The sequence below is a fragment of the Macaca thibetana genome, chromosome 16, assembly GCF_024542745.1.
Source record: "Macaca thibetana thibetana isolate TM-01 chromosome 16, ASM2454274v1, whole genome shotgun sequence".
NCBI classification, from domain to species: domain Eukaryota; kingdom Metazoa; phylum Chordata; class Mammalia; order Primates; family Cercopithecidae; genus Macaca; species Macaca thibetana.
Window position 1 is genome coordinate 32246158 of NC_065593.1, and position 24030 is coordinate 32270187.

Here is a 24030-nt window from a genome sequence, read left to right on the forward strand (position 1 = left end):
CATTCGTTTGTTTATGCCTTTCCAGATTGGCATGGTAGCTTGGAAAATGACCTTTAAAAGTCCTGAATATCCAGAAGGCCGAGATATCATTGTTATTGGCAATGACATCACATACCGAATTGGGTCCTTTGGGCCTCAAGAGGATTGGTTATTTCTCAGAGCTTCTGAACTTGCCAGGGCAGAAGGTATTCCACGCATCTATGTATCAGCCAACAGTGGAGCAAGAATCGGACTGGCAGAAGAAATTCGTCATATGTTTCATGTGGCCTGGGTAGATCCTGAGGATCCTTACAAGGTACACACTAAGAACATATAATATTTCAAAGTGCTATATGGTTATGCTACATGTGTGGATAGGTAGGGGAAAGGTAGAGGTTTAAGTTCAAAAATCACCACTTATGGTAAAAATTAAATATAAACAAAATTATTTATGAAAATTCCTTAAGACACCATATTAGAGAAAAATTATTTCTCAATATGTTCACCTGGTTTTTCTTCCAACTATAAAACAGGTTGCTGTTTCTTTGGTTGAGCACTAGATGAAATAGTAGGTATGCATTTAGTGTGAGACATGCTAAACCAAAAATATCTATCTTTAAACTATTTCATTGTGGCTTCCAGGATTTATGGTCAATCATCAACAAAATCCCTTACCTCCTCATCTTCTACTTCAACCTCCTTATTCACCTTGAGATCTGTCTCTCCTCTAAAGATATTGCTTCCCCCGTAGCCCTCTGGAGTACTGACTGATTTCTGTCTTTCTTTTGTACCACTGAGCCTGGAAGGGGAATATTGTCCTCTTTACCCTCCTTGCTGCTTCCGGACACCTCTCCCTTCTCTCTGAAAAAATCCCATCTTTGAATCTCATGTCATCAGACTGTGCCATACCCTCACTGCTCCTTGTGTTTCCTGATCCTTTGGTCACTCCCTCTCATTCTTTGCATCTTTTAGTTCCTGGCACATTGTCACTCTGTCCATTACTACTAGTCATGTGATAATTCTTGGTGATTGCTATATCCACATAGATGATCCTTCCCATAATCTGGCTTCTTGGATCCTTGACTCCTTTTCTTCTAATGGTTCTATCCTATACCCTAGCCCAGCCTCTCATTCCCCATAATCTCAATTTCAAGTATCTCTTTCTTTGCCACCCCCTCCGTCCTCTTTTCAGCTCTCTCTCTAGTCTGACAATCCTTTGAAATCATCAGGACCATTGAGTTGAACTCACCTGTTGATCCTCCCACCTTTCTTCTGTTCTTCACTCCCTCTTTACACCTCATTTCATTCCTATCTAGCTTAAACTCCAGGGTTAACTCCTTGATTAATCATTATGATCACCATCTTTTCTACACCTTCAACTTTCTCTCTCAACTTGCTTCAACTTGCTTCTCTCTTTGCTTACTCTGTGCCTTTACAGAAACCTTGTTTAAATCCAATTCTCTCCATTCTGCTTCCATGCCTGCACCTGCCCAGCTCAACTTTGATGGAGAAAAAAACAGTTCTGTTGACTGGTCTTACTTTAAATTCAAGCTTACCAACCTCCTGGATGACGGTTTCACATCTCTCCCCTCAAACCTCTAACATCTACTTCCCTCTCCCCACTCAGCTGATATTGTCAGACCTTGCTTCCCAATATTCAAGAAAAGAGAAACAATGAGAAGAGAGCTTCTACAAGCTCCCATGTACCTGCATCCGTTGTGCCCTTACTCTTCACCTTCTCTTCTACACTTTGAATGAACAGTTCCTACTTCTGTCTAAAGCCAATCCCTCCTCTTGTACACTTGATCTCCTTTCTTGCCAACTTAAGTGTATGATTAACACTTCTCCCTGCTCTTTCATGCATCAGCACTTTTTCCTTCTGTATTGTATCAGCCCTTGTAGCATACAAACACCCCTCCAGTCACTATCCCTCCCTTCCTTCCTTTTATAGGAAAATGTTTTTAAAAGAGTTGTTTGTTCTTGCTGTCTCCAGATGTTCTTCTCCCATTCCCTCTTGAACCCATTTCAGTTGAGCTTGCATCCTTATCATTCCACTGTAGCTGCTTTTTGTCAGGGTCACCAGTATTCCATATTACTGAATTCTATGGTGAATTCTCAGTCCTCACCTTAGTTATTTGACAATAGCATTAGCATTTGACACAGTTAGTCATTCCTTCATCCTTGAAGTACTTTCTTCTGTTGGCTTCCAAGAGCCCAAAGTCTCCTTTTTATCTTCCTGCATTTCTGGCTCCTCTTTTTCAGTTTCCTTTGCTGCCTTTCACATCTCTAAATATAAGAGTATTTCAGGAGATGATGGAAATACTCTATATTCTGACTGTGGTGGTGGCTACTTAAGTACATACATTTGTCATAACTCATCACATTATAACACTTAAAACTGATGAATTTTGTTGCATGTAAATTATACTTCAATAAAGTTCACAGAACAACTTTATTAAAATATGAAAATTGATCCAATACAGGGGGTTTTTTGGGGCTGATGAAAATATTCTGGAATTAGTGGTAATGGTTGCACAACATCTGAATATACTAAAATTTACTGAGTTATATACATTTCAAAATGGTGAATTTTGGCTGTATGCAGTGGCTTACGTCTGTAACGCAGCATTTTGGGAGGCCAAGGCAGGCAGATCACTTGAGGCCAGGAGTTCAAGATCAGCCTCGCCAGCATAGCGAAATACCATCTCTACTAAAATATAAAAAATTAGCCAGTCATAGTAGCACACGTCTGTAATCCCAGCTTTTCAGGAGGCAGAGAGGCATGAGAATTGCTTGAATGCAGGAGGCAGAGGTTGCAGTGAGCCAGGATCATGCCATTGCACTCAGCCTGGGTGACAGAGTGAGACTCAAAAAAACCTTTAAAAACCAAAATGTTGAATTTTATGTTATATTAATTTTATCTCTTTTTTTTTAAGAGACAGTGTCCTGCTTTGTCACCCAGGCTGGAGTGCAGTGGCACATTCATAGCCTACTGCGTCTTCCAACTTCTGGGCTCAAGTGATCCTCCCACCTCCACCTCCCAAGTAGCTGGGACTACAGGCGCACACCACCACACCCAGCTAATTTTTTTATTTTTCATAAAGACAAGGTTTTGCAGTGTTGCCCAGACTTGTCTCAAACTCCTGGCCTCAAGTGATCCTCCCACCTCGGCCTCCCCAAATGCTGAGATTATAGGCATTAGCCACTGTGCTTGGCCAGTTTTTTAAATTATATAAAAAAATGTGAATGGGGACATGTCAGGAGCACAGAGGTTGCAGCGGGAACAAGAAGTTCTGGACTTCCCATTCTCAACCCCACTAGGACTCAATGCCCTCTCACCTGTTGGTTTGGCAAGACAGCCATTATAGAAAGTAGGGTAGAAGGAAAAAAGTGATTCAAGGGCTTGGTCCCTGGCCTACTCCTTTTCCTATTTACCTTCCCTTGGTGACGTCATCCTGTCTTTTTGTTTTGTTCTGTTTTTTTGAGATAGGGTCTCACTCTGTTGCCCAGGCTGGAGTGCAGTGGTGCGATTACAGCTCACTGCATCCTCCACCTCCTGGGTTGAAGCAATTTTCCAGCCTCAGCCTCCTGAGTAACTGGGACTACAGCCATGCACCAGCAAGCTTGGCTAATTTTTTGTTTTTTGTAGAGACAGGGTTTCGCCCTGTTGCCCAGGTTGGTCTTGAATTCGTGAGCTCAAAGTGATCCGCCCGGCTTGGCCTCCCAAAGTGCAGGAATTAGAGGTGTGAGCCACCGCACCTAGCCTCATCCAGTCTTTTAAAGCTTTAAGTTTCATGTACAAGCTGATAAATGTCCAAATTTATATCTTACCCCTGAACACAAGATTCATATATCCAGACTCAACATCTCCACTTACATCTGCCTAAATGTCTACCTAAATTGTAGCTTCTAATCTTCCTTTAATGTGTTCTTCCTACAGTCTTCTCTGTCTCAACAGATGGTACCTCTATTGTTTCATTTGTTCAAGTGAGAGACCTTGGAGTTATTCTTGACTTCTGTCTTTCTTGCACACCCCACATTCACTTCCACACCCCATTCATCCATCTAAACAGTAAATCATGTTTATATCCCTACCTTAAAATATATCCAGAATCTGAGTACTTCTATCCAATTCCACTGCTACTTACTAACAGTAGCAGTAGTCTAACTCTCAGTCTCCCAAGTAGTTGGGATTACAGGCACCCATCCCACTGAGGTGGGAGAATTGCTTTAGCCCAGGAGGCAGAGGTTCCAGTGAGTCAAGATCACACCACTGCACTCCTGCCTGGGTGACAGAAGGAGACTCTACTCAAAAACAAAAAACAAACAAACAAAAAAACCAGGTAGAATGATCCAGTTAAAATATAAATCAGATCACAAAATTTTTCTCTGCTTAAAACCCTTTAATAGCTTCCCAATTCATTCAAGTAAAAGCCAAAGATCCTATAGTTGCCTACAAGGCCTTACATAGATTGGCTTTCCCGTACCACTCTGCCCTCATTTCTTGCTACAGCCTCCCCCAACCTTATTCCACATATTGGCTCTACCCGACTCTGCTTTCTTAAACCTGCGAAGTACATCATGCCTCAGTGCATTTGTACTTGCTGTTGCTTCTACCTAGAATGCTTTTTCCTCAGATATCCTCATGTCTCGTAGCCTCAGCTCATTTAGGTCTTTACTCAAATGACACTTTTCAATGAGGCTTTCCTTGGTTATTTTTTCTAAAAGTTGGACTGTCTACCTTCTCTTTCGTTTTTTTTTTCCGTTAAACATTATTCCCATTAACATTATACATTTTACTTATTTTGTGTATTTTGCTGGCTTTCCCAGTAGGAGGTATGTTTCATAAGGGTAGGAATTCTTGTCTATTTTTGTTAATTCCTGTTTTTCCAGTGCCTAGAATAGTACCTTGTACATAATAGGCACTCAGTAAATGTATACTGACTGACGTACTAATGACACTCAGTGCTATCAGGCATTCTCAACACAAATCATGCAAGACCAATTGCAGATTTATGTCTTTTCCATGTTGTGCTCACTGTGGGACATACATTTATTGAGTTAAATGGTGGGCATAATTTCTCATAGTATTTTAAATGCTTCCCTGTGTTTACTTATTTTTTTGACTGAGTGACTAATTCACTTAAGTTAAACACATATACCATGTAACTCTATTTTGTATGTGGATGTGTGTATAGATACATATAAATCAATTGTAAAATGTTAGTATAATTGTTTAAATGTAAATGGGCATTAGGAGTTGTTTATTGAAGAAACAAAAGATCTGAGTTCAGTGTTCACTATTAGCACTGTATAGACTTCTGATTTTAATATTGAATCTCCTAGATTTGCAGTTCTCTGTTATCCCTTGCTTGTATTTATTTTGATGATCCTGTGGATTTGAGAGAGTGAAAAACAGTAATTCACACAATTCTTCAATTTCATGTTGATATCTTTAATAGAGATGTCACTAAAGATCAGAAAATGACCCTTTAACCCTGTTGAAAATGAAATGAGGCTGGGCACGGTGGCTCACACCTGTAATCCCAGCACTTTGGGAGGCCGAGGTGGGCGGATCATGAGGTCAGGAGATCGAGACCATCCTGGCTAACATGGTGAAAACCCATCTCTACTAAAAATACAAAAAATTAGCCAGGCGGGGTGGCAGGTTCCTGTAGTCCCAGCTACTCGGGAGGCTGAGGCAGGAGAATGGCGTGAACCCAGGAGGCGGAGCTTGCAGTGAGCCGAGATTGCGCCACTGCACTCCAGCGTGGGCGACAGAGCGAGACTCCGTCTCAAAAAAAAAAAAGAGAAAATGAAATGAATGGAATATACTTAGAATTGCAGCTATAAGGTATCTTGTCTCAAGGACAGTTAGTGACTGAAAAAATAGGCACTTCCATCTTTCAAAGGAGGACTGTCTGTGCTAGTATTCTATTAGACAGTAAACCTAAGAAGTGATGTGGCAATTTAAAGCTAGCTGTGGAACAAGCTTCATTATGTATGCTTTGCTGTATCTTCTGGTTATATGACAATGGCAAATAATGAGTTAAAAACTATTTGTGCTTCACAGGGATACAGGTATTTATATCTGACCCCTCAAGATTATAAGAGAGTCAGTGCTCTCAACTCGGTCCATTGTGAACACGTGGAGGATGAAGGAGAATCCAGGTAGGTATATATGTATTGGAATAATTTGGTCATGACTAAAGAAAGGAGAATATGGTATTTTTTTCCTTATTGTACGGCTGTTCATAACCTTGAAGGACACTGAAGATAACATAATCTAGATGTCTTAGGTTTATATCCAGCTCTACCACTTATTAGCTGAAGAACCTTATTATTGATTGAAGTTTTGACGTTTATAATACTTAAGTCATTTTAGAAAAACTGAAACATGTAAACAATTATGAAGAAAAAAATAAAAATTAGCCACAATCCTACCTTCAGGCCACAATTATGAATTTATGTTATACTCTTGCTGTCTTTTCTGTAGACTTATCTTTTTTCTATGTGATTGAGATTATAACAAGAATTTCTTTTATAATTTATCCTTTTCACTAAAAACTATTTTTGGGAAAATTTCCTGTATTCTTAAAACATTATTTAAGAATAGGATGCTTAATGGCTACATAGTATTTTATTATAATAAATATATTTGAACATTCAGACTATTTCTAATTTTTCACATCCCTGGGCTGAACCCCCTTAAGGGATATTTATATAAATTTCACATAAACTTTTAGGAATTAAAAGCTCTGATCATCCCTTTTTGCTTGATTTCTAGAAGTGAAATTACAGGTCAAAAAGTCAATTTTAAAGGGTTTTAAAAAATAATTTTAAATTGCCTTCCCAAGATTTGCATTCCTGTCAGCAGTATAGAATAGGATTTGTTTCCCTCTTTAATTTTTCTTCACCCCTGCCAACATTGATTATTGTCAAATAATAAAATGGAATAAAAACGGCAATTGTTATTTTAACTTGTATTTTTGACTCCCAGTGAAGTTGAACATTTTCATATATAACTTGCATTTCATATAATCTGCAAGTATTTTTAAGAATGTTAATTGCTCGGCCAGGTGTGCAGTTTCAGGCCTGTAATCCCAGCACTTTGGGAGGCTGAGGCAGGCAGATAGCCTGAGGTCAGGAGTGCGAGACCAGCCTGGCCAACATGGAGAAACCTTATCTCTACTAAAAATACACAAATTAGCCAGGCCTGGTGATGCATGCCTGTAGTCCCAGCTACTTGGGAGGCTAAGGCAGAAGAATTGCTTGAACCCAGGAGGTGGAGGTTGTAGTGAGCTGAGATGACACCACTGCACTCCAGCCTCGGTGACAGAGCAAGACTCCATCTCAAAAAAAGAAAAAAAAAAAGAAAAAAAAGTTCATTGCCCTAATACTATTTACTGAAAATTTATTTTTTGGTGTTTTTTTGTTCTGTCTACTCTTGGGCTAATACCACACTATTTAAACTATTCTAGTGGGACAAATTTTCTCACATTTTAAATTTTTCCTCAAGTATTATTGGCTACTTTTGCTTTTTTTTAATGTAGAGGGTTTTTGTTTTTTGTTTTTAGAGACAGGGTTTCACTCTGTTGCCCAGGCTGGGATGCAGTGGTGTGATCATAGGTCACTGAACCCTCAAACTCCTGAGCTTAAGAGATTGTCCCATGTCAGCCTCCCAAGCAGCTGGGACTATAGACAGGCGCCGTCACGCCCAGCTAATTTTTTTTTTTTTTCCCGAGATAGAATATTGCTACATTCCCCAGGCTGGTCTCGAACTCCTGACCTCAATCCTCCCACCTCAACCTCTCAAGTAGCTGGGATTACAGGTGCAAGCCACTGTGTTTGGCTTGAGGCTCATGTTTTTCTAATTCCAAAAAAGTTTTCATAATGATTTTGATTCAGATTGCATTGAGTTTACACATTAATTTAAGAACTGACATCTTCATAATACTAACTTTCCCCAAAAAGAAACATGGTATGTTTTTCCATTTGTATGAGTGGTTTTTTTGTTTTGTTTTGTTTTTACGTTTTGTAGTTTTCTTCATATAGGTTTTGCCAGAGGTTCCCAAACTTTCTTGGTTCATCGCATCCTTAGTGTCTCAGTAATTTTTTCATAGCACCCCTAGAGTATAAGATACACTTAATATTTCTGCTTATTAGGTAGTTAAACAATAAGTATTTGTGTCCTAATAACTTAATAATCATTTGAAAAAATTATATACGTAAATTGAAAAAATTTATTCTTAAATAATTACAGTTACTTACTAATGAGATATTTGTGTCAGCATAACATCTCAAACCTTGGAATCAGCTTGGATATAGCCACCCACATTTCTTGTTCTTCATTGAGTTTTCACAGAAACTTCAAAAATCTAGCTTTGCAAAGACAGGACATTTTCAAAAGGAATGTAGCACTATTCTAACAAACTGTGAACTACTCTGAACTATCTAAAGCTAGTAGTTCACATAGGGTCACAGATATCACATATAATAGTGCTTCTCCCAAAAATTTAAAATATCTTGTAATGCTTCTGGGAGTTCATCATGGTGCCTTGGGGCACAACATGGTTATGGTGAGATTCTGCCAATTTCTTCATGCTTATTTCTAAATAGTTTGCATTTTTTCTTGCTACTCTGAATGGGATTTTTCCCCTATGATATTTTTTAACTCTTCATTTCTGGAATCTATGAATATTGAGTTTGTTACAGGCAAATCTGGCTGGGTCCTTGAATATTTACGACTATATGGACCTTATACGAGCAGGCACACACACACACACACATATACGATTAATGTAGTTAATTAACCCCCTTAAGGGACAGTAGCTTCATTTCTGATATAACTTTAGGACAGAGTCTAGATACAGAACAAAAGGAAGAACTGGGAAATTACTGGATATTAGGAGAGGCTAAAAATAGAAAGACAGCAGAATCTGGGAAGCAGAGATGCAAAGTCACAGATCAACAGCAAGGGCAAAGAAAAAGAATTGATGGAGGGCTGGAAATGAAGAAGGGAGCAGGAAAATATGGGGCCAGGAGGAAGTATTTTAAGAGCCACTATGGGGTACTTATTTATTATTTCAATTTATAAAACTGTGCCCACTGCCAAGCCTTCTGGGTATAGGTGGAACAATAAATAATATATGCCCATCTCTACTTTCAACTTTGTATTTTTCCTTTCTTTTATCAGTTACATTCCCCATCTCCCATTTCCCATTATCAGCTATCACTCCTAATCCCCTGCCAGGAAGACAGATGAGTGACTCCCACTAGATTCACCGGATGCTTTCTGGACAACTTGGTCAGCATTTCACTTCTACACACATTCCACCTGCCCCTCCAGAGGACATATCCAGGGACCCTTGTGTATATATTTGATATTTATGAAGGAGCAGGAATGAGAGTTCAGTATTTTGACCTTCGTTTCATCCCACCTTAGAAGAGGATTTTTGACTTGAGAAACTAAGCTGAGCATTCATTCTCCCTACCGCTCTGTTTGGATATTCTCTTCCTATGTAAAATTGTCTAAAATTGTTCATATGATGCCTGTTGCTCATTACAGAGATATACATTGACCTTGCTTTTAAAAAATTTGTTCTAGAAAATAAGCGAGGGCATCTAAAATCTGAGGGCCATCTATAACGTCAAACCTTCTCCTTGTTTGCTTTAATTTAACTTTCTTGTCAACCCTTAGAGGTAGATATTATTATTCCCATTTTGTAGAAGTTATTATTATCTTTAGAGTCACACTCCTGCGTGTATCAGAGCAAGGATTTAAATCTCTCTGCTTGGCTGGGCGTGGTGGCTCACGCCTATAATCCCAGCACTTTGGGAGGCCGAGGCGGGCGGATCACAAGGTCAAGAGATTGAGACCATCCTGGCCAACATGGTGAAACCCTGTCTCTACTAAAAATACAAAAATTAGCTGGGCATGGTGGCACGCACCTGTATTCCCAGCTACTCGGGAGGCTGAGGCAGGAGAATTGCTTGAATCCGGGAGGCGGAGATTGCAGTGAGCCGAGATCATGCCACTGCCCTCCAGCCTGCCAATAGAGCGAGACTCCGTCTCAAAAAAAAAAAAGTCTATCTGCTTAATTCCAGATTTTGCTCTTCCTATTAAGCCATATTGCTTCCAGGTAAAATAGGCCCAAGCTAAGAAGGAAATACATATAAATGAAGAGTATAAAAGGAAGCACATAAAGCCCTGGTATTAAATATAAGCTTTCAATGCACTTTTAGCAGACTTTTAATGGTGATTATTATTTTAATGGCTTGTTGTTACTGTGTTTAACCTTCGTAATTTGACATGGCCATATCCAATAGGTACAAGATAACAGATATTATTGGGAAAGAAGAGGGAATTGGACCTGAGAACCTTCGAGGTTCTGGAATGATTGCTGGAGAATCCTCATTGGCCTATAATGAGATCATTACCATCAGCCTGGTAAATCTTTCCAGAATGTGAAATTTTTGAAGAGTTGGCTGTGTAGCTAGGTTTATTTTTTCTCTTATCACTGCTGTTCTGTCCCAAATGATTCTTGAAGATTGTGTGTCTACAATTTTATTTTAATCACACATGATAATAGGAAGATAGGATAATATAAATAACTGAATTTTTCAAATAAACCCAGTACTTTGTTTTAGCTTTTAGTTTAACTTCTTTTTATTTTCTTCCTTTCTTCTCTTTTTTTTTTTTTTTTTTTTTTTTTTTTTGAGACAGAGTCTTGCCCTGTCACCAGGCTGGAGTGCAATGGTGTGATCTCAGCTCACTGCAACCTCCGCCTCCCGCGTTCAAGCAATTTTCCTGCCTCAGCCTCCTGAGTAGCTGGAACTACAGGCGCGTGCCACCACACCCAGCTAATTTTCGTATTTTTAATAGAGACGGGGTTTCACCATGTTGGCCAGGATGGTCTCAATCTCTTGACCTCGTGATCCACCCGCCTCGGCTTCCAAAAGTGCTGGGAGTACAGGCGAGCCACCATACCCAGCCGCTCTTTCTTTTTTCTAAGAGACAGGGTCTTACTCTATCACCCAAGCAAGAGTACAGTGGTGCAATCATAGCTCACTGCAGCCTCTACCCCCTGGGCTGAAGTGATCCTCCTACCTCAGCTTCCAGGTAGCTAGGACTACAGGCATGTGCCACCACCTCCAGCTAATTTTTAAATTTTTTGTAGTGATGGGGGTCTCGCTATTTTGCCCAAGTTGGTCTTTTTTTTTTTGAGACAGAGTCTCACTCTGTTGCCCAGGCTAGAGTGCAGTGGCGTGATCTCAGCTCACTGCAACCTCTACCTGCCGGGTTCAAGTGGTTTTCCTGCCTTGGCCTCCCGAGTAGCTGGGATTATAGGCACGTGCCACGATGCCCAGATAATTTTTGTATTTTTACTAGAGGCAGGGTTTCACCTTGTTGGCCAGGCTGGTCTCAAACTCCTGACCTCAAGTAATTCATCCGCCTCAGTCTTCCAAAGTGCCGGGATTACAGGTGTGAGCTTCCTCGCCCAGCCCCAAGGTGGTCTTGAACTCCTGGGCTCAAGCGATCCGCCCACCTCAGATTCCCAAAGTGCTAGGATGATAGGCATGAGTCCTTGCACGCAGCCTGAATTTTGCATCATTGTATTTTCTTTTCTTTGACCATGAAATTTTTTTGTGTGTGTTGTTATCAAACAGACTTCATAAAAAGCAATGTTTATTTCTGTTAATTTGGATTTTACTTATCTATGCCTTAGTTCTTACAGCTTCAGAGAGGACATAAATATGTGACATGTAGAATTTATTTTTTAAGGTGACGTGCCGGGCCATTGGGATTGGGGCTTACCTTGTCCGGCTGGGACAGAGAACCATCCAGGTTGAGAATTCTCACTTAATTCTAACAGGAGCTGGAGCCCTCAACAAAGTAAGTTTTTAGGGTTTTGAAGAAGTTTACATAGCTGATTGAAGATTATTTTGTGAATTCTTAATTCAAGATCCTGATTGGAAAGAAGCAGTTCAATCCATGCCTTCCTCAGTCTATCTCTTCCCCTCTCCCTCCATCTTTTCTGCCCATTGACTTGCTTGCCTTTTTATTCATTCATTTATTTCATTTCTCAACTATTTTGAGTACTTACTGTTTTCTAGGCACTGTTCCAAGCCCTGTGTATATGTTAGTGAACAAACTATATAAAACCACTGCTCCAAAGCACTTAACGTTTCAGTGTCATTGTGGAAAGACAGAATTAATTGAACGCTTCTGTTCTGTCCCTCCTCTCCTCTCTTTTTCTTAATCTATTAGTAAAAGATGTGAGGAGATCTGTACTCAGACATTGAGCTGTCTCTGATTCCAGCTGTGCTAGTTCCCATTTCAGACCTACATTATGAATTAGGTACTGGCCTAGGTGTTGAGACTATCAAGTTTTAATGATTTTGTGAAATCTGTAAATACACCTCTCGATAAGGGCACCGATGGTGGTCTCTTGTATATAGAAGAAATATTTGGCAAATATTGAGTGGGAAGATGGGTGAATGGATGCATGGATGGATTACTGGGAAAGAGTATGCATAAAGATTTATCTTCCCTTCCAAAGAAAGGTTTGTACTTTTTAAATCCAACTTTACAAGGGCTTTTCCAAGGGGGCAAAAATGGATGGTTGCAGTCACTGTTCGTAAGAGTGAAAACTATCTAAGAATACCTGAATATATAAAGGACAGTGCAGTTCTGACACCTTTGCAAGCATAGGAAAATTATTTTCTCCTCAGGGCCAGAAAAATGTAATGGAATAGTCTGAGGCTGACTGCCCTTGTGCAACTTATATAACCTCTCAACTCCTCAGCTTTCTTATCTGTCAAAGGGGGATAATAATTTAAACCTTTAAATAATGTGGAGCTCAAATGAGAAAACATAAGTAAAAGTACCGAGTTCTACTGGACATGCCTAGATTCCCAGCTACTCAGGAGGCTGAAGCAGGAGGAGAGGTTGAACCCAGGAGTTTGAATCCAGCCTGGACAACATAGTAAGACCCCATCTCTTTTAAAAAAAAAAAAAGTACCTAGTTCTTGGTGAAAAGTGTTGGCCCGCATTAAAATTTCAATTTCCGTTCCTCTCTCTAACATGATTTGGTGATTGAGCTAAAATTTCAGTTTCCCGTTCCTCTCTCTAACATGATTTGGTGATTGAGCTTATGGAGTTAATACACGTACTAAATTGTATCGGATATTACATTTGCTCTACTTGCGGGAACTTTTTATCAAGTCTTGACTTTCAAGTGTAAAGATAAGAATTAAGTGTTCTATCATTCCCATTTAGGAAAAAGTTGAAAATTCCATTGGTTTAATTAGATTTTGTGGATGTCAGAAATTAGAGGAATCATTTGATGTGATCAGCTTGCTCTCTGCATTCATATAAACTCTGTATCCTCCTCTGGGCTTGCTTTTTCTCACCAAGGAAAGGCACAGCAGTGCTAACAGTGGCGAACTTGGCTGTCTTCCTCCCTTTTTGGAGAGTAGCCTGGAAATAAAGGTTATGAACCACTACTATTAAAGATTATTATTGCAGTGGGAGAAACTGCTGAGAGTCTTAAGGTTGTTTTTTTTTAAGTTGCTCTTTTGGATACCTTCTTAGGATGAGATATTGATGAATGCTGAAGATAATTTTAGGTACCATTATCTATGAGAACAGAATGTTTGAAAGATTTTAAAAATTCTGTTCTCATAGATAATGGTACTTAAAAACCTATATTTCCATGATGTTCCCATACCCAGTCAGAGAGCTAATTTCTGAAATGTATCTTCTTATATTGAGTTTCTTTCTCCCCCCGTCCCTGATACTATATTATATACAAAGAATATTACAAAAAGCAGATGTTGGGTTTTTGGTTTTGTTTTGCTTGAAAACTTGCTAGTTGAATTTCATTTGTGCCATGAAGAGACATTAGAGATTGATTTCTTAAAATCTGACTGAATTGTTCTAATCAAATTCATTATATTCACCTTCATAGCTTACAGGGCTGCTTGTTAAAGAAAAGCTTAGTTACAGGGTGAAAGACAAATAAAGCTATAGCTTTAACTTACCAAACAACGCTCACTTCTAAAAGGACATGATTGTTGTTAGCTGAAGGGAGTGATCAGATACAGAGGTTACCTAATGTTGCTCTGCCTGCTTCACTATCTTCATGTCAGCTCCTCTTAAGTATACAGCTGTGCTGCTGAAGACACCCGATTTCATGCAAATTCATTCAGAATGTCCTATCAGCCCCTTTGCCTATCAGGTATGAAAAAGGAAACTACCATGCTCAGATGGCTTCCTCTGACTCACTCCTTGTGCGTGTTGCCTTTGTGTGTGCTGGTGTCTTTCTTCATCTCTGTTTGCCTTTCTTTCTGTAGGTATCTCTCTGTATTGTGTACTCTGGGTGTGTGCAAGTCACCCTGAGTGCATGTCTCTTTCCGTGTGGGTGCTGATCTTTCTGTCTCTTTGTGTCTGTGTCCTGCATATGGATCCCCCTCTTTCTCTGTCTGTGTGCCTCCCTGAGTGTCCATATGTGAGAAAGTCTTTGTGTATTTGAAACATTGTAGAGCCTCCTTTCTTAAGCCTTGGTGCTCATAGTATGTACCTGTGTAAAGTGGAAATGCAGGAGACATATGCAAGCCTATATACAGTCTTAGATTATAAATATTTGACCCCCACCTTTTTGAGTCTTCATCCTTTATGTTAAACATTGGGGTGAAGAATAAGGAGTGGGGGTGTTCAGAGGTTGTAGGGGGAAAAAATCTTGTGTGTGCAAGTGCCGATCCCGTTGACCCCTTTGAAAATTGAAATAATGATAATGCGCGTCTCCTGACTGCATCAAAGTATCAGCACATCAAAAGCCAGGAGGCATGAAATGCAAATGATAAAGTGAAAGCAGATGGATTGTGCATGATCGCCTGATGCCCAATGAATTTTAAAAGGTGCTGGTTTGCAGGAAGGGGGGTTTGGGGGGTTTTAGGGGGGACTGAAATAAACACGTTATCCCTGCAATTTTTTTTTTTTTTGTTCTTGATGCTCACTCCTGACAATATTTTTTCACACTTGAGTGAACACCCTCTCTCTCTCTCTACCTCTGTCCCCCTCCCCCTCCCACTCTCTCTCTCTCTTTCTGTCTACTCTCCAACTCCCCCCCTCTGCCCCCCCCCCCACCCCCACCTCTTACATGTCTCAGGTCATGTCGCTGCAGCTCCGGTGGAAATAATAAGATATAAACCACGAGGTTGTTATTTGCATAGAAATAGCATGGAGCCCCAGGCAGCAAGGGAGAAGGACACAGGGATCATTTGTCTAAAATTGTAATGAAAACTTTTGCTGAGGCAGAGATTTTTAAAAACTTACTTTCTCCCTGCTTTTCCCCTTTCTTCCCCTACCCCCCAAACCCCATCATTGATTTTACTTAACATGCTTCAGTTTGAAGAGAAAACATTGACACTCCACATATCATACTCCCATAATGCAGCAACCTGTAAATTGTTTGTTCCTTTAATAGATATGAAGCTGAAGAGACATGCATTTTCAACCTAATACACTGCATGTGTGCGCCAGGCTTTTATAGCTATACTCCATCTCGGCATACACATGATGTTGCCTGTCGCTAGCCTGTTTTTAATTAGTTTACACCTTCCTATCTTTTGCTTCCAAAGACTCTTACTTTTTAAAGGATTTCTTTTTATAGCCAACAGTAGTAACCTTCATATAAAATAAATATTTTCTGGTGTTTTCCTGTTTTTTTACTTTTGGTGGTTTTTCTGTATACTTACATGTTTTATTCATGGACGCCATCCTTTGCCACTGTGTCTTTTATTCCAAAACCAGGAAGTGCTTCCCACCTTTGTATTTTTATCCTTTTCCCCCTGTGAACTCACTATTTGTATATCTTCTTTCCATGTCTATCTTGCTTTGTTGCCTGCAGTTATTTGTAAAATATTCAAAATATTACCCAAATTGAGAAGAGATGTAGTATCTGGATTTTATTGACATTTGACATTAGAACTAAAGGCAGTAGGCTGGTGATTAGAAGCAGCCCAAGGGGGTTTACTTGAAATTCAATCAAGAATATCTGTCTGGTTCCTTGCTATCTTCTGGAATGGGTTAATGGTATCAGGGCTATATTTCGTAGACAGGAAGACAAAACCAATAGAAAGGAAAGTGACTTAGTTTCATTGACAGAGACTAGATCAGGGTCAGAACATGAACTTTCATGTCCCTAAGTTTCATTGAAGAAAGCTCAGGCCTCTTTGCTTAGTGGTCTGTAAAGCCTAAAAGAAGGTGGTCTGGTTGTTTTCCTGTTTGTCCAAATGTCGTGAGAATGATGACATTAAGAAGAGAAGTTTCTAGGGGCTTGCTATTTCATGTCGCTCAAGGTAGCAGATCCTAACTCTCGGAATTGTAGGCTGTGGGTGACAGATTCCTTAAAATGCCTCACTGCGTGGCAGACCTGATGTGCGTGGCAGATTACCCTGCTTGAAGGGAGTCATGCTGTCCTGGCAAAGGCAGTAACCTGTGTACTTGGGGAACTGGTAAAGATATACCCTTAAGGAGCTGAGATGATTGCAGAGTCATAAACTCTTAAGTCTATGTGCCACTGGACATTTGCAGAGATGATCATACTCACTTCCCCCCCCCCACCACTCTTCCTTTCAGTTTCCTTTTTATTTTTTTTCCTCCCTTTCCTGTTAAAAGTATTAGTATGTTTAACATAGTGTTAGGTGACAGATAAGCTGGAAGAACTAGTATTGTAAAGGAACACTGATGTATACTGGAGCCTACTAGCTCTCAATCCATTGCCCCAGACTTGGGGATAGAGAGCACATTCTGTATCCAGAGAAATAAGAATATGCAGTTTATGGTTGTCCTCTGGACATTAACTGCCTGTGAAGGTAAGGCATATGCCAAAGGCAGTGATAGATTCACCAGGAGATGATATGTGACTTTCTTGTATTTTAAAGCTCTGCTTCTGTTTTAGAAAAAAATATCCTATACTCTCATCTCCCTTAGCGAGATCAGGGCCCTATTTTCACTGAATCTGCAAGAAAAAAGAAATTATGTGATGGGTATGACTAGGGCCGTTAGTTTGGTAGGGGGCTAATTCTGCTAATCTTGCTTTTGAGACTTGGTGCAAGTAAGTTACATTTCTCTCTGGTTCTCATATACGTATTTTTCTGCAGCTATGCAGTATGAAATGTGAAGTTGTCATAGCTGACTCTGTTGGGCACAGTACCAGAGTTCCTCTCATGAGTGGGAATTGTCTGTTACACCAGCAACCTGCACTGTACAGTCTCCATGCTCACCCATGACTCTGTGACATACAACGTGAAAGTCATGGACGCTCAAGAAGGGAAGGAGAGATTACTTAGCTCTCACTGTGGGGCGGGCAACGTTGTAACTTTCACATAACTTAAAGAGGTTATGATAGAGACAGCGCCGGGACAAGTGAGAGCCAGAAGGGTACTGGGCGACTCTGTGCCTTGCTGAGGAAAAATAACTAAACATGGGCAAAGGAGATCCTCAGAAGCCTAGAGGCAAGATGTTGTCATACGCATTTTTTATGCAAACTTGTTGGGAGGAGCATAAGAAGAAGCATCCAGATGCTTCAGTCAACTTCTCAGTTTTCTAAGAAGTGCTCAGAGAGGTGGAAGACCATGTCTGCTAAACAGAAGGGAAAATTTGAAGATATGGCAAAGGCAGACAAGATCCATTACGAAAGAGAAATGAAAACCTATATCCCTCCTGAAGGGGAGACAAAAAAGAAGTTCAAGGATTCCAATGCACCCAAGAGGTCTCCTTTGGCCTTCTTCCTGTTGTATTCTGAGTATCACCCAAAAATCAAAGGAGAACATCCTGGCCTGTCCATTGGTGAGATTGCGAAGAAACTGGGAGAGATGTGGAATAACACTGCTGCAGATGCCTTATGAAAAGAAGCCTGCGAAGCTGAAGGAAAAATACGAAAAGGATACTGCTACATATTGAGCTAAAGGAAAGCCTGATGCAGCAAAAAAGGGAGTTGTCAAGGCTGAAAAAGCAAGAAAAAGAAGGAAGATGAAGAGGATGAGGAGGAGGAAGATGAAGAAGATGATGATGATGAATAAGTTGCTTCTAGCACAGATTTTTTCATGTCTATAAAGCATTTAACCCCCCTGTATACAACTCACTCCTTTTAAAGAAAAAAATTGAAATGTAAGGCTGTGTAAGAATTTTTTAAAACTGTATGGTGTCTTCTTTTGTATAGTTAACACACTACCAAATGTGTCTTTAGATAGCCCTGTCCTGGTGGTATTTTCATAGCCACTAACCTTGCCTGGTATAGTATAGGGGTTGTAAATTGGCATAAAAATTTAAAGCAGGTTCTCGTTGGTATACAGCACAAGTAAGTTATATATGGGGAGAGTAGTTTTTTCATTTTCAATTGTCTCTGATGCAGCTTATATGAAACAATTGTTCTGTTAACTGAATACCACTCTGTAATTGCAAAAAAAAAAAAAAAAAAAAAAAAAAAAAAAAAAAAAAAGGTTGCAGCTGTTTTGTTGGCATTCTGAATGCTTCTAAGTAAATACATTTTTTTAAAAATTAGTTTAAAAAAAAAAAAAAGATGTTATGAGCATGGGGAGGCTAGAGCCAGGCTGCCTAGGTTTAATTCTTGGCTCCGCCACCTACCAGTTGTGTGACCTCGGGCAATTTATTTAACCTCTCTGGGTTACAGTTTTATTAACTGTAAAAGAGGGGATAATAATAGTATCTATGTACCAGAGTCGTCGTGAGAATTAAATGAGCCAAAATAGGTAAAACATTGGCACTGCCATAGTCTTCTCTAAGGTGCATTTAGGGTTCCTCTCATTGCAATTTCTTATCCGGTTCTGGAAAGGAAATACAAACACATTATTCTCTATACTTTCTGATTCTTTGAAGGCAAAAATTCCTTCAAGAAAATGTTAGATGACAGTCCTCACTTGGCAGTACATTCATGTATTGACTTTCCCAATAGATGTATCTAACGACAATCAATGCTCTTTGGAAAGCCATTAACGTGAGAGGCACGATGTTCGGTCATGACAGGGTAGTATATATGTCAGTCATCTGTCTACAAGAGTCCCCAAGGACTTGTTGATACAATAGCTCATAATCACTCTAAGGATCAGTCTAGCAATTTGCATTTTTAAAAGTCCCTAACTACCTATTTTCACAATAGACAGTCCCTGTACTCCCATAGCTCCAGATGGGATCACTCTCCTATCTAAAGAGGGCATTTTAACTTCCTTTCTGAGTAATCCTTGCTTTAGCATTATGAATGAGTCCTCAGAAAGTATTGCTCAATGGACAGATCTCCCTAATATTCAAGCGCTCCCTCCCCACACATAAAATATTGGTAAATCTGGCCCCATTTAGGGGGATTGTTTTGTTTGTTTTTCATTTGATACTCCTCAAATTTGATAGAAAACTATACCTGGTTATGTTTGACTCTATTAGTGTGCCTTAGTGACCTGCCAGCAATCCTGAGTGCTCTGGTTTGGAGATCTTACAGGGTGGAATTGCCACACAGACCTCCACTACAGAAGTTGCCTCTGACTCTGAGAGAGCCCATGCATGTATGGTGGCTTAGAGTCTAAGAATTTGGGAGACCCTACAGCAAGTACCAGTCCAGAGCTTCTGGATACAGTGAAAGCTCTGAGACCCTGTTTGGGGCATTGAATGCAGACTCAGGAATTATCATGTTTGACAACCTATTATGAATGTGCTCAAACTTTCTGGAGTTACAGAACCTTTAGATTTAAAAAAAAAAAAAAAAAAAACAAACTGCCAGGCATGGTGGCTCATGCCTGTAATCCCAGCACTTTGGGAGGCAGAGGCAGACGGATCACCTGAGGTCAGTGGTATGAGACCAGCCTGGCCAACATGGTGAAACCCTGTCTCTACTAAAAATACAAAATTAGCCAGGCATGGTGGCACACACCTGTAATCCCAGCTACTCGGGAGGCTAAGGCAGGAGAATCACTTGAACCTGGGAGGCAGAGGTGGCAGTGAGCCAAGATTGCACCATTGCACTCCAGCCTGGGCAAAAACAGCAAAACTCCATCTCAGAAAAAAACAAACAAACAACAACAACAAAAACTTTTGATCATTATTCTCCCTGCCATTTACTAGGTAAGCAACTTTGGGCTTTAATCTATTTAGATGTTAGTTTCCTCTTTGTGAAATGGAAGGCATAATACATTTCCCATTTTAAAGTAGAAAATCTGGTTGGTGTGGTAATCCTGTAATACCAGCACTTTGGGAGGCCAAGAAAGGAGGATGGCTTAAGGCCAGGAGTTCAAGACCAGCCTGGGCAATATAGCAAGAAGCAAGACCCCCTCTACAAAATAATTAAAAAATTAGCCAGGTATGGGGGTGCCTGAGATGGGGAACCGTGGAACCTTTGGCAGTGGCATCCAGGGCTGGGACTGTGTCTGTGAACAGGGCCTGGCCCCCACAGAGCTCATGGAGGCAAGGCCCAGGACAAGGAATGGATGCCTATGACCAAGTTGGGCTGCCTCGTCAAGGACATGAAGATCAAGTCCCTGGAGGAGATCTATCTCTTCTCCCTGCCCATCAAGGAGTCTGAGATCATTGACTTTTTCCTGGGGGCCTCTCTCAAGGATGAGGTTTTAAAGATTATGCCAGTGCAGAAGCAAACCCACGCTTGCCAGCACACCAGGTTCAAGATGTTTGTTGCCATCAGGGACTACAATGGCCATATTGGTCTGGGTGTTAAGTACTCCAAGGAGGTGGCCACTGCCATCCATGGGGCCATCATCCTGGCCAAGCTCTTCATTGTCCCCATGCACAGAGGCTACTGGGAGAAGAAGCCCCACACCATCCCTTGCAAGGTGACAGGTGGCTGTGGCTCTGTGCTGGTGCGCCTCATTCTCGCGCCCAGGACACTGGCACTGTCTCGGCCCTGGTGCCCAAGAAGCTGCTAATGATGGCTGGTATTGATGACTGCTACACCTCAGCCAGGGGCTACACTGCCACCCTAGGGAACTTTCCCAAGGTCACCTTTGATGCCATCTCTAAAACCTACAGCTACCTGACCCCTAACCTCTGGAAGGGGACTGTATTCATCAAGTCTTCCTGTCAGGAATTTGCTGACCACCTCATAAAGACCCACACCAGAGTCTCCATGCAGGGGACCCAGGCTCCAGCTGTGGCTACAACACAGTTTTTACATAAGACAAATAAAATGAATTAAGCCTGTTTTTTGTTTTTTTTTTTTTAAGTAGAAGACTGGAGGGTCTCTTAATCTTAAATTCTCTTCAATGTCTAGTATTCTGTGATGTTATAAAGATGCATATTGATCTGTAGCCAGGGAACTGTTTTAGGCTGGGGAGTGAATAGATAGGGAGTGGGGAATTTTAAAAGTTATTGCATATTAGAGTATTATGTATTAAATTACATATTAGTGATATGTAAAATTATTACATACTCATGCGACCAGGAATGGAAGTTGGAGAGCATAATGATTTAAAAGTTTTTAAATTTTGTTTCTTGTCCAGATCACAGAAAAGTAAACACTATATGTTGTTCACAATCACGAGTGTCTGTAGAATTATAAATCTTGAGAGTGGGAGGATCCTCAAAAGTTCAGCCACACAATTGTTGCTTGAGTTTCCTCTGTGACACCATTGCTAAATATTCACCCAATTATGTGTGAAAAATTCAGCTGAATGGGAGCTCAGTACTTTTGGAATCAATCCCATTCATCTATGTATTCATCTGTGAGTTCTTTTTTCTATTTGGCTAAAGTCTGTTTCCCTGTACACAGAGACAGATCACTCTTTAAAGGTAGAGTTCAAATTTAACAAAGAAACGCCCAGTTTTATATGACCAACTGGAAATTGAATGGAACCAAAATCTTTCTCATGTACTTTTGTGTTCAGAGTCTGGTCTTGTCTCAAGAACAAATGTAGTGAAGATGAAAATGCTATTCCAACATAGAAAAGAAATTGGATTCATAAATAACTTTGCCAGTCAAAAATGTGAAATAAGTAGAAGAAACAAGGGAAACAGTTAAAACTTAATTCCACTTGAAAGTACTCCTTAGAACCTTAGGGGTCTCCTGCAGTGTCATGCAGTACCTTCGGAGCCTGATTATCTCCTGCTTTCTCCTCCCCTGCCTTGTTGAAAGTCAAGATCCTGATAGAAGGTTGGAGGATAGTTCTTTTTGACTGCTGTATTTGTAGATACCAGCTAAAACTCATTGGGTCCAAGGTTTGGTGGAATCAGTAAAGGTGATGTAGACGTAGGTACTCAAACCCTAAGGGTACACAAACACAAGCTAAACTGCTAGAATGTAGTACCCTCTTGCCTCAGTGAACAGTCTCTGGCTCACTTCATCCATGTGGACCTTCATTATATCTCTACCCTATCTCCATTGTCCATTTCCACCTCCAGGGTTCTGATGTGTCCTGAGTATTAGAATGAAGAAATGCCTCTACCTCACACTTTGGGTGGCATGTAGGGTCTCTGCACTCTGTCTCTAATAAAACATCGTCCCTGAACTCAAGCTAAGGGCCCACTTAGCTCTGTACACACGGTTCCTTTGACAGATTGGTTTCTTCGTCTTCTTCATTTTCTATTCAGTGGTGTGTTACACCTTCATATGTTGAATTTTATTCACCTTTCTCTCTTTCTACATGTATTCATAGCTTTGTCTTTGCAGATCAGTGCTCACTTGAAGCTTTGCTCCTCTGTCAGCCCCTCTCCTCTCTTCAACCTTTCTTTTCCTCCAACCCCAGCCTGAAGCCCAAGTAAATTAGCTTCTCACCCCTGCCCCCTAGTTTTAAAAAAAAAATCCCATACTCCTCCAACAGTGTCTATTCTTGGATTTGCAGTCAGCAACCATCTCCAATAACCATCAGGCTGTCAGCTTTGCAGCTCCCTACCACCTCCCACCTCCCCCATCACTCACCAGAGGAAAAAGAGAGCCAGAGCAAGAGCTTGAAATATATCATGCAATAGTGTATCATGAATTTGTTGTGAATCACAGTGGTGAAGCAGGTTTATTTATTTCTGAGACCTTAAATCAATACAAAGTAGGTCTCTTAGTTCTGAAGCTGGGATGGAGTGTGAAAAAATGAGCCCATTGTACTCTTAAAACTTTGGGGAAAGGAGATGACAGCTATATAATTCCATTTACCAGGCACTAGGGGCTTTAATGTGAAGGTGACAGGGAGCTCTTTGTGCATTTAGAGCACCATATCTTCTAAATAAAAGATCTGTAGACTTGATAGTGGAGCATAGCTCCAAGTTTAATAATCTCCAAGCATTAGACCGAGCCAATATGTTCCCAAGTCAGAGAGGTCCCCCCTAAACACTCATAAATTAAAAGTGCAAGAACCGCACATGTTGGTAGATTAGAAATGCAAGGACTCCAGTCTTTTCTAGAAAGAAGACAGAGCTGGGCTCTGGCTGTGCACAGACTGGTCTGTGAATATGATAAAGAAGCGGAAATGAGACTGTTTAGAAACCTGACTCCTAGCTGTTCATCATGCTAGGGAATGTTCCCTGTGCATGGATCCAAATCTAGCTATGTCCCTTCTCATTCAGATTGACCATCATCACACAGTCTAATCAGCTAATGTACATAGTCAGGAGTGTTGAATTATGAAAGGAGAAGCTTAAAGAGCTTTTTAGATTGAACTACAGATTACCATGCCTGGGCTTCAAGATTTTCTGGCTGATTTTTGACCGGTTCCTAAATTTAATGTCTCAGTGTCTGGGGTTTAAGCCTTTTAAAATAGTATGCACATCTAAGAAATTGACAAATTAGTGTTGGTAAGGAAAAGAACTCACCCAAATTTAACCAACAGCTTAAGATGCAAATATGAGAAGTCAAGACCATTGGAACATGTAATCAACTTTTGAGTATCTTCATTTTCTACCTGACCCATTGGTAAAATATGCCTTTCTCAATAGATAAAGCAGATTTATGCAGCTCAGAAGAGCACTCCTAACATAATATGACTTTATAGTACTTAGAATTACTAGTTTAATTTTAACCCATATAAAGAATTTTG

The 24030-nt window shown here is 40.3% G+C and overlaps 2 protein-coding genes, 1 long non-coding RNA gene and 1 pseudogene across 14 annotated transcripts in view; 2 read left to right on the forward strand and 2 right to left on the reverse strand.

Moving 5' to 3' along the window:
• Positions 1 to 1720, reverse strand: part of LOC126939359 (uncharacterized) — a 93276-nt gene extending 91556 nt beyond the window's left edge. For both annotated transcript variants that reach the window (XR_007720364.1, XR_007720365.1), the window contains exon 1: positions 1687 to 1720. This is a non-coding gene — a long non-coding RNA (uncharacterized LOC126939359). The remainder of the gene's footprint in view (positions 1 to 1686) is intronic.
• Positions 1 to 24030, reverse strand: part of TADA2A (transcriptional adaptor 2A) — a 556520-nt gene that overhangs the window by 327204 nt on the left and 205286 nt on the right. The window lies entirely within an intron of this gene.
• The window catches only part of ACACA (acetyl-CoA carboxylase alpha), a 329721-nt gene that overhangs the window by 253374 nt on the left and 52317 nt on the right, over positions 1 to 24030 (forward strand). For all 10 annotated transcript variants that reach the window (XM_050764555.1, XM_050764552.1, XM_050764562.1 and 7 more), the window contains 4 exons: positions 26 to 295; positions 6053 to 6150; positions 10309 to 10429; positions 11765 to 11875. In XM_050764555.1, the coding sequence (XP_050620512.1) occupies positions 26 to 295; positions 6053 to 6150; positions 10309 to 10429; positions 11765 to 11875 (600 nt within the window). The remainder of the gene's footprint in view (positions 1 to 25; positions 296 to 6052; positions 6151 to 10308; positions 10430 to 11764; positions 11876 to 24030) is intronic.
• Positions 15166 to 18470, forward strand: LOC126939344 (high mobility group protein B1-like; annotated as a pseudogene). Its single transcript, XR_007720353.1, has one exon. The product of XR_007720353.1 is annotated as a high mobility group protein B1-like (transcript).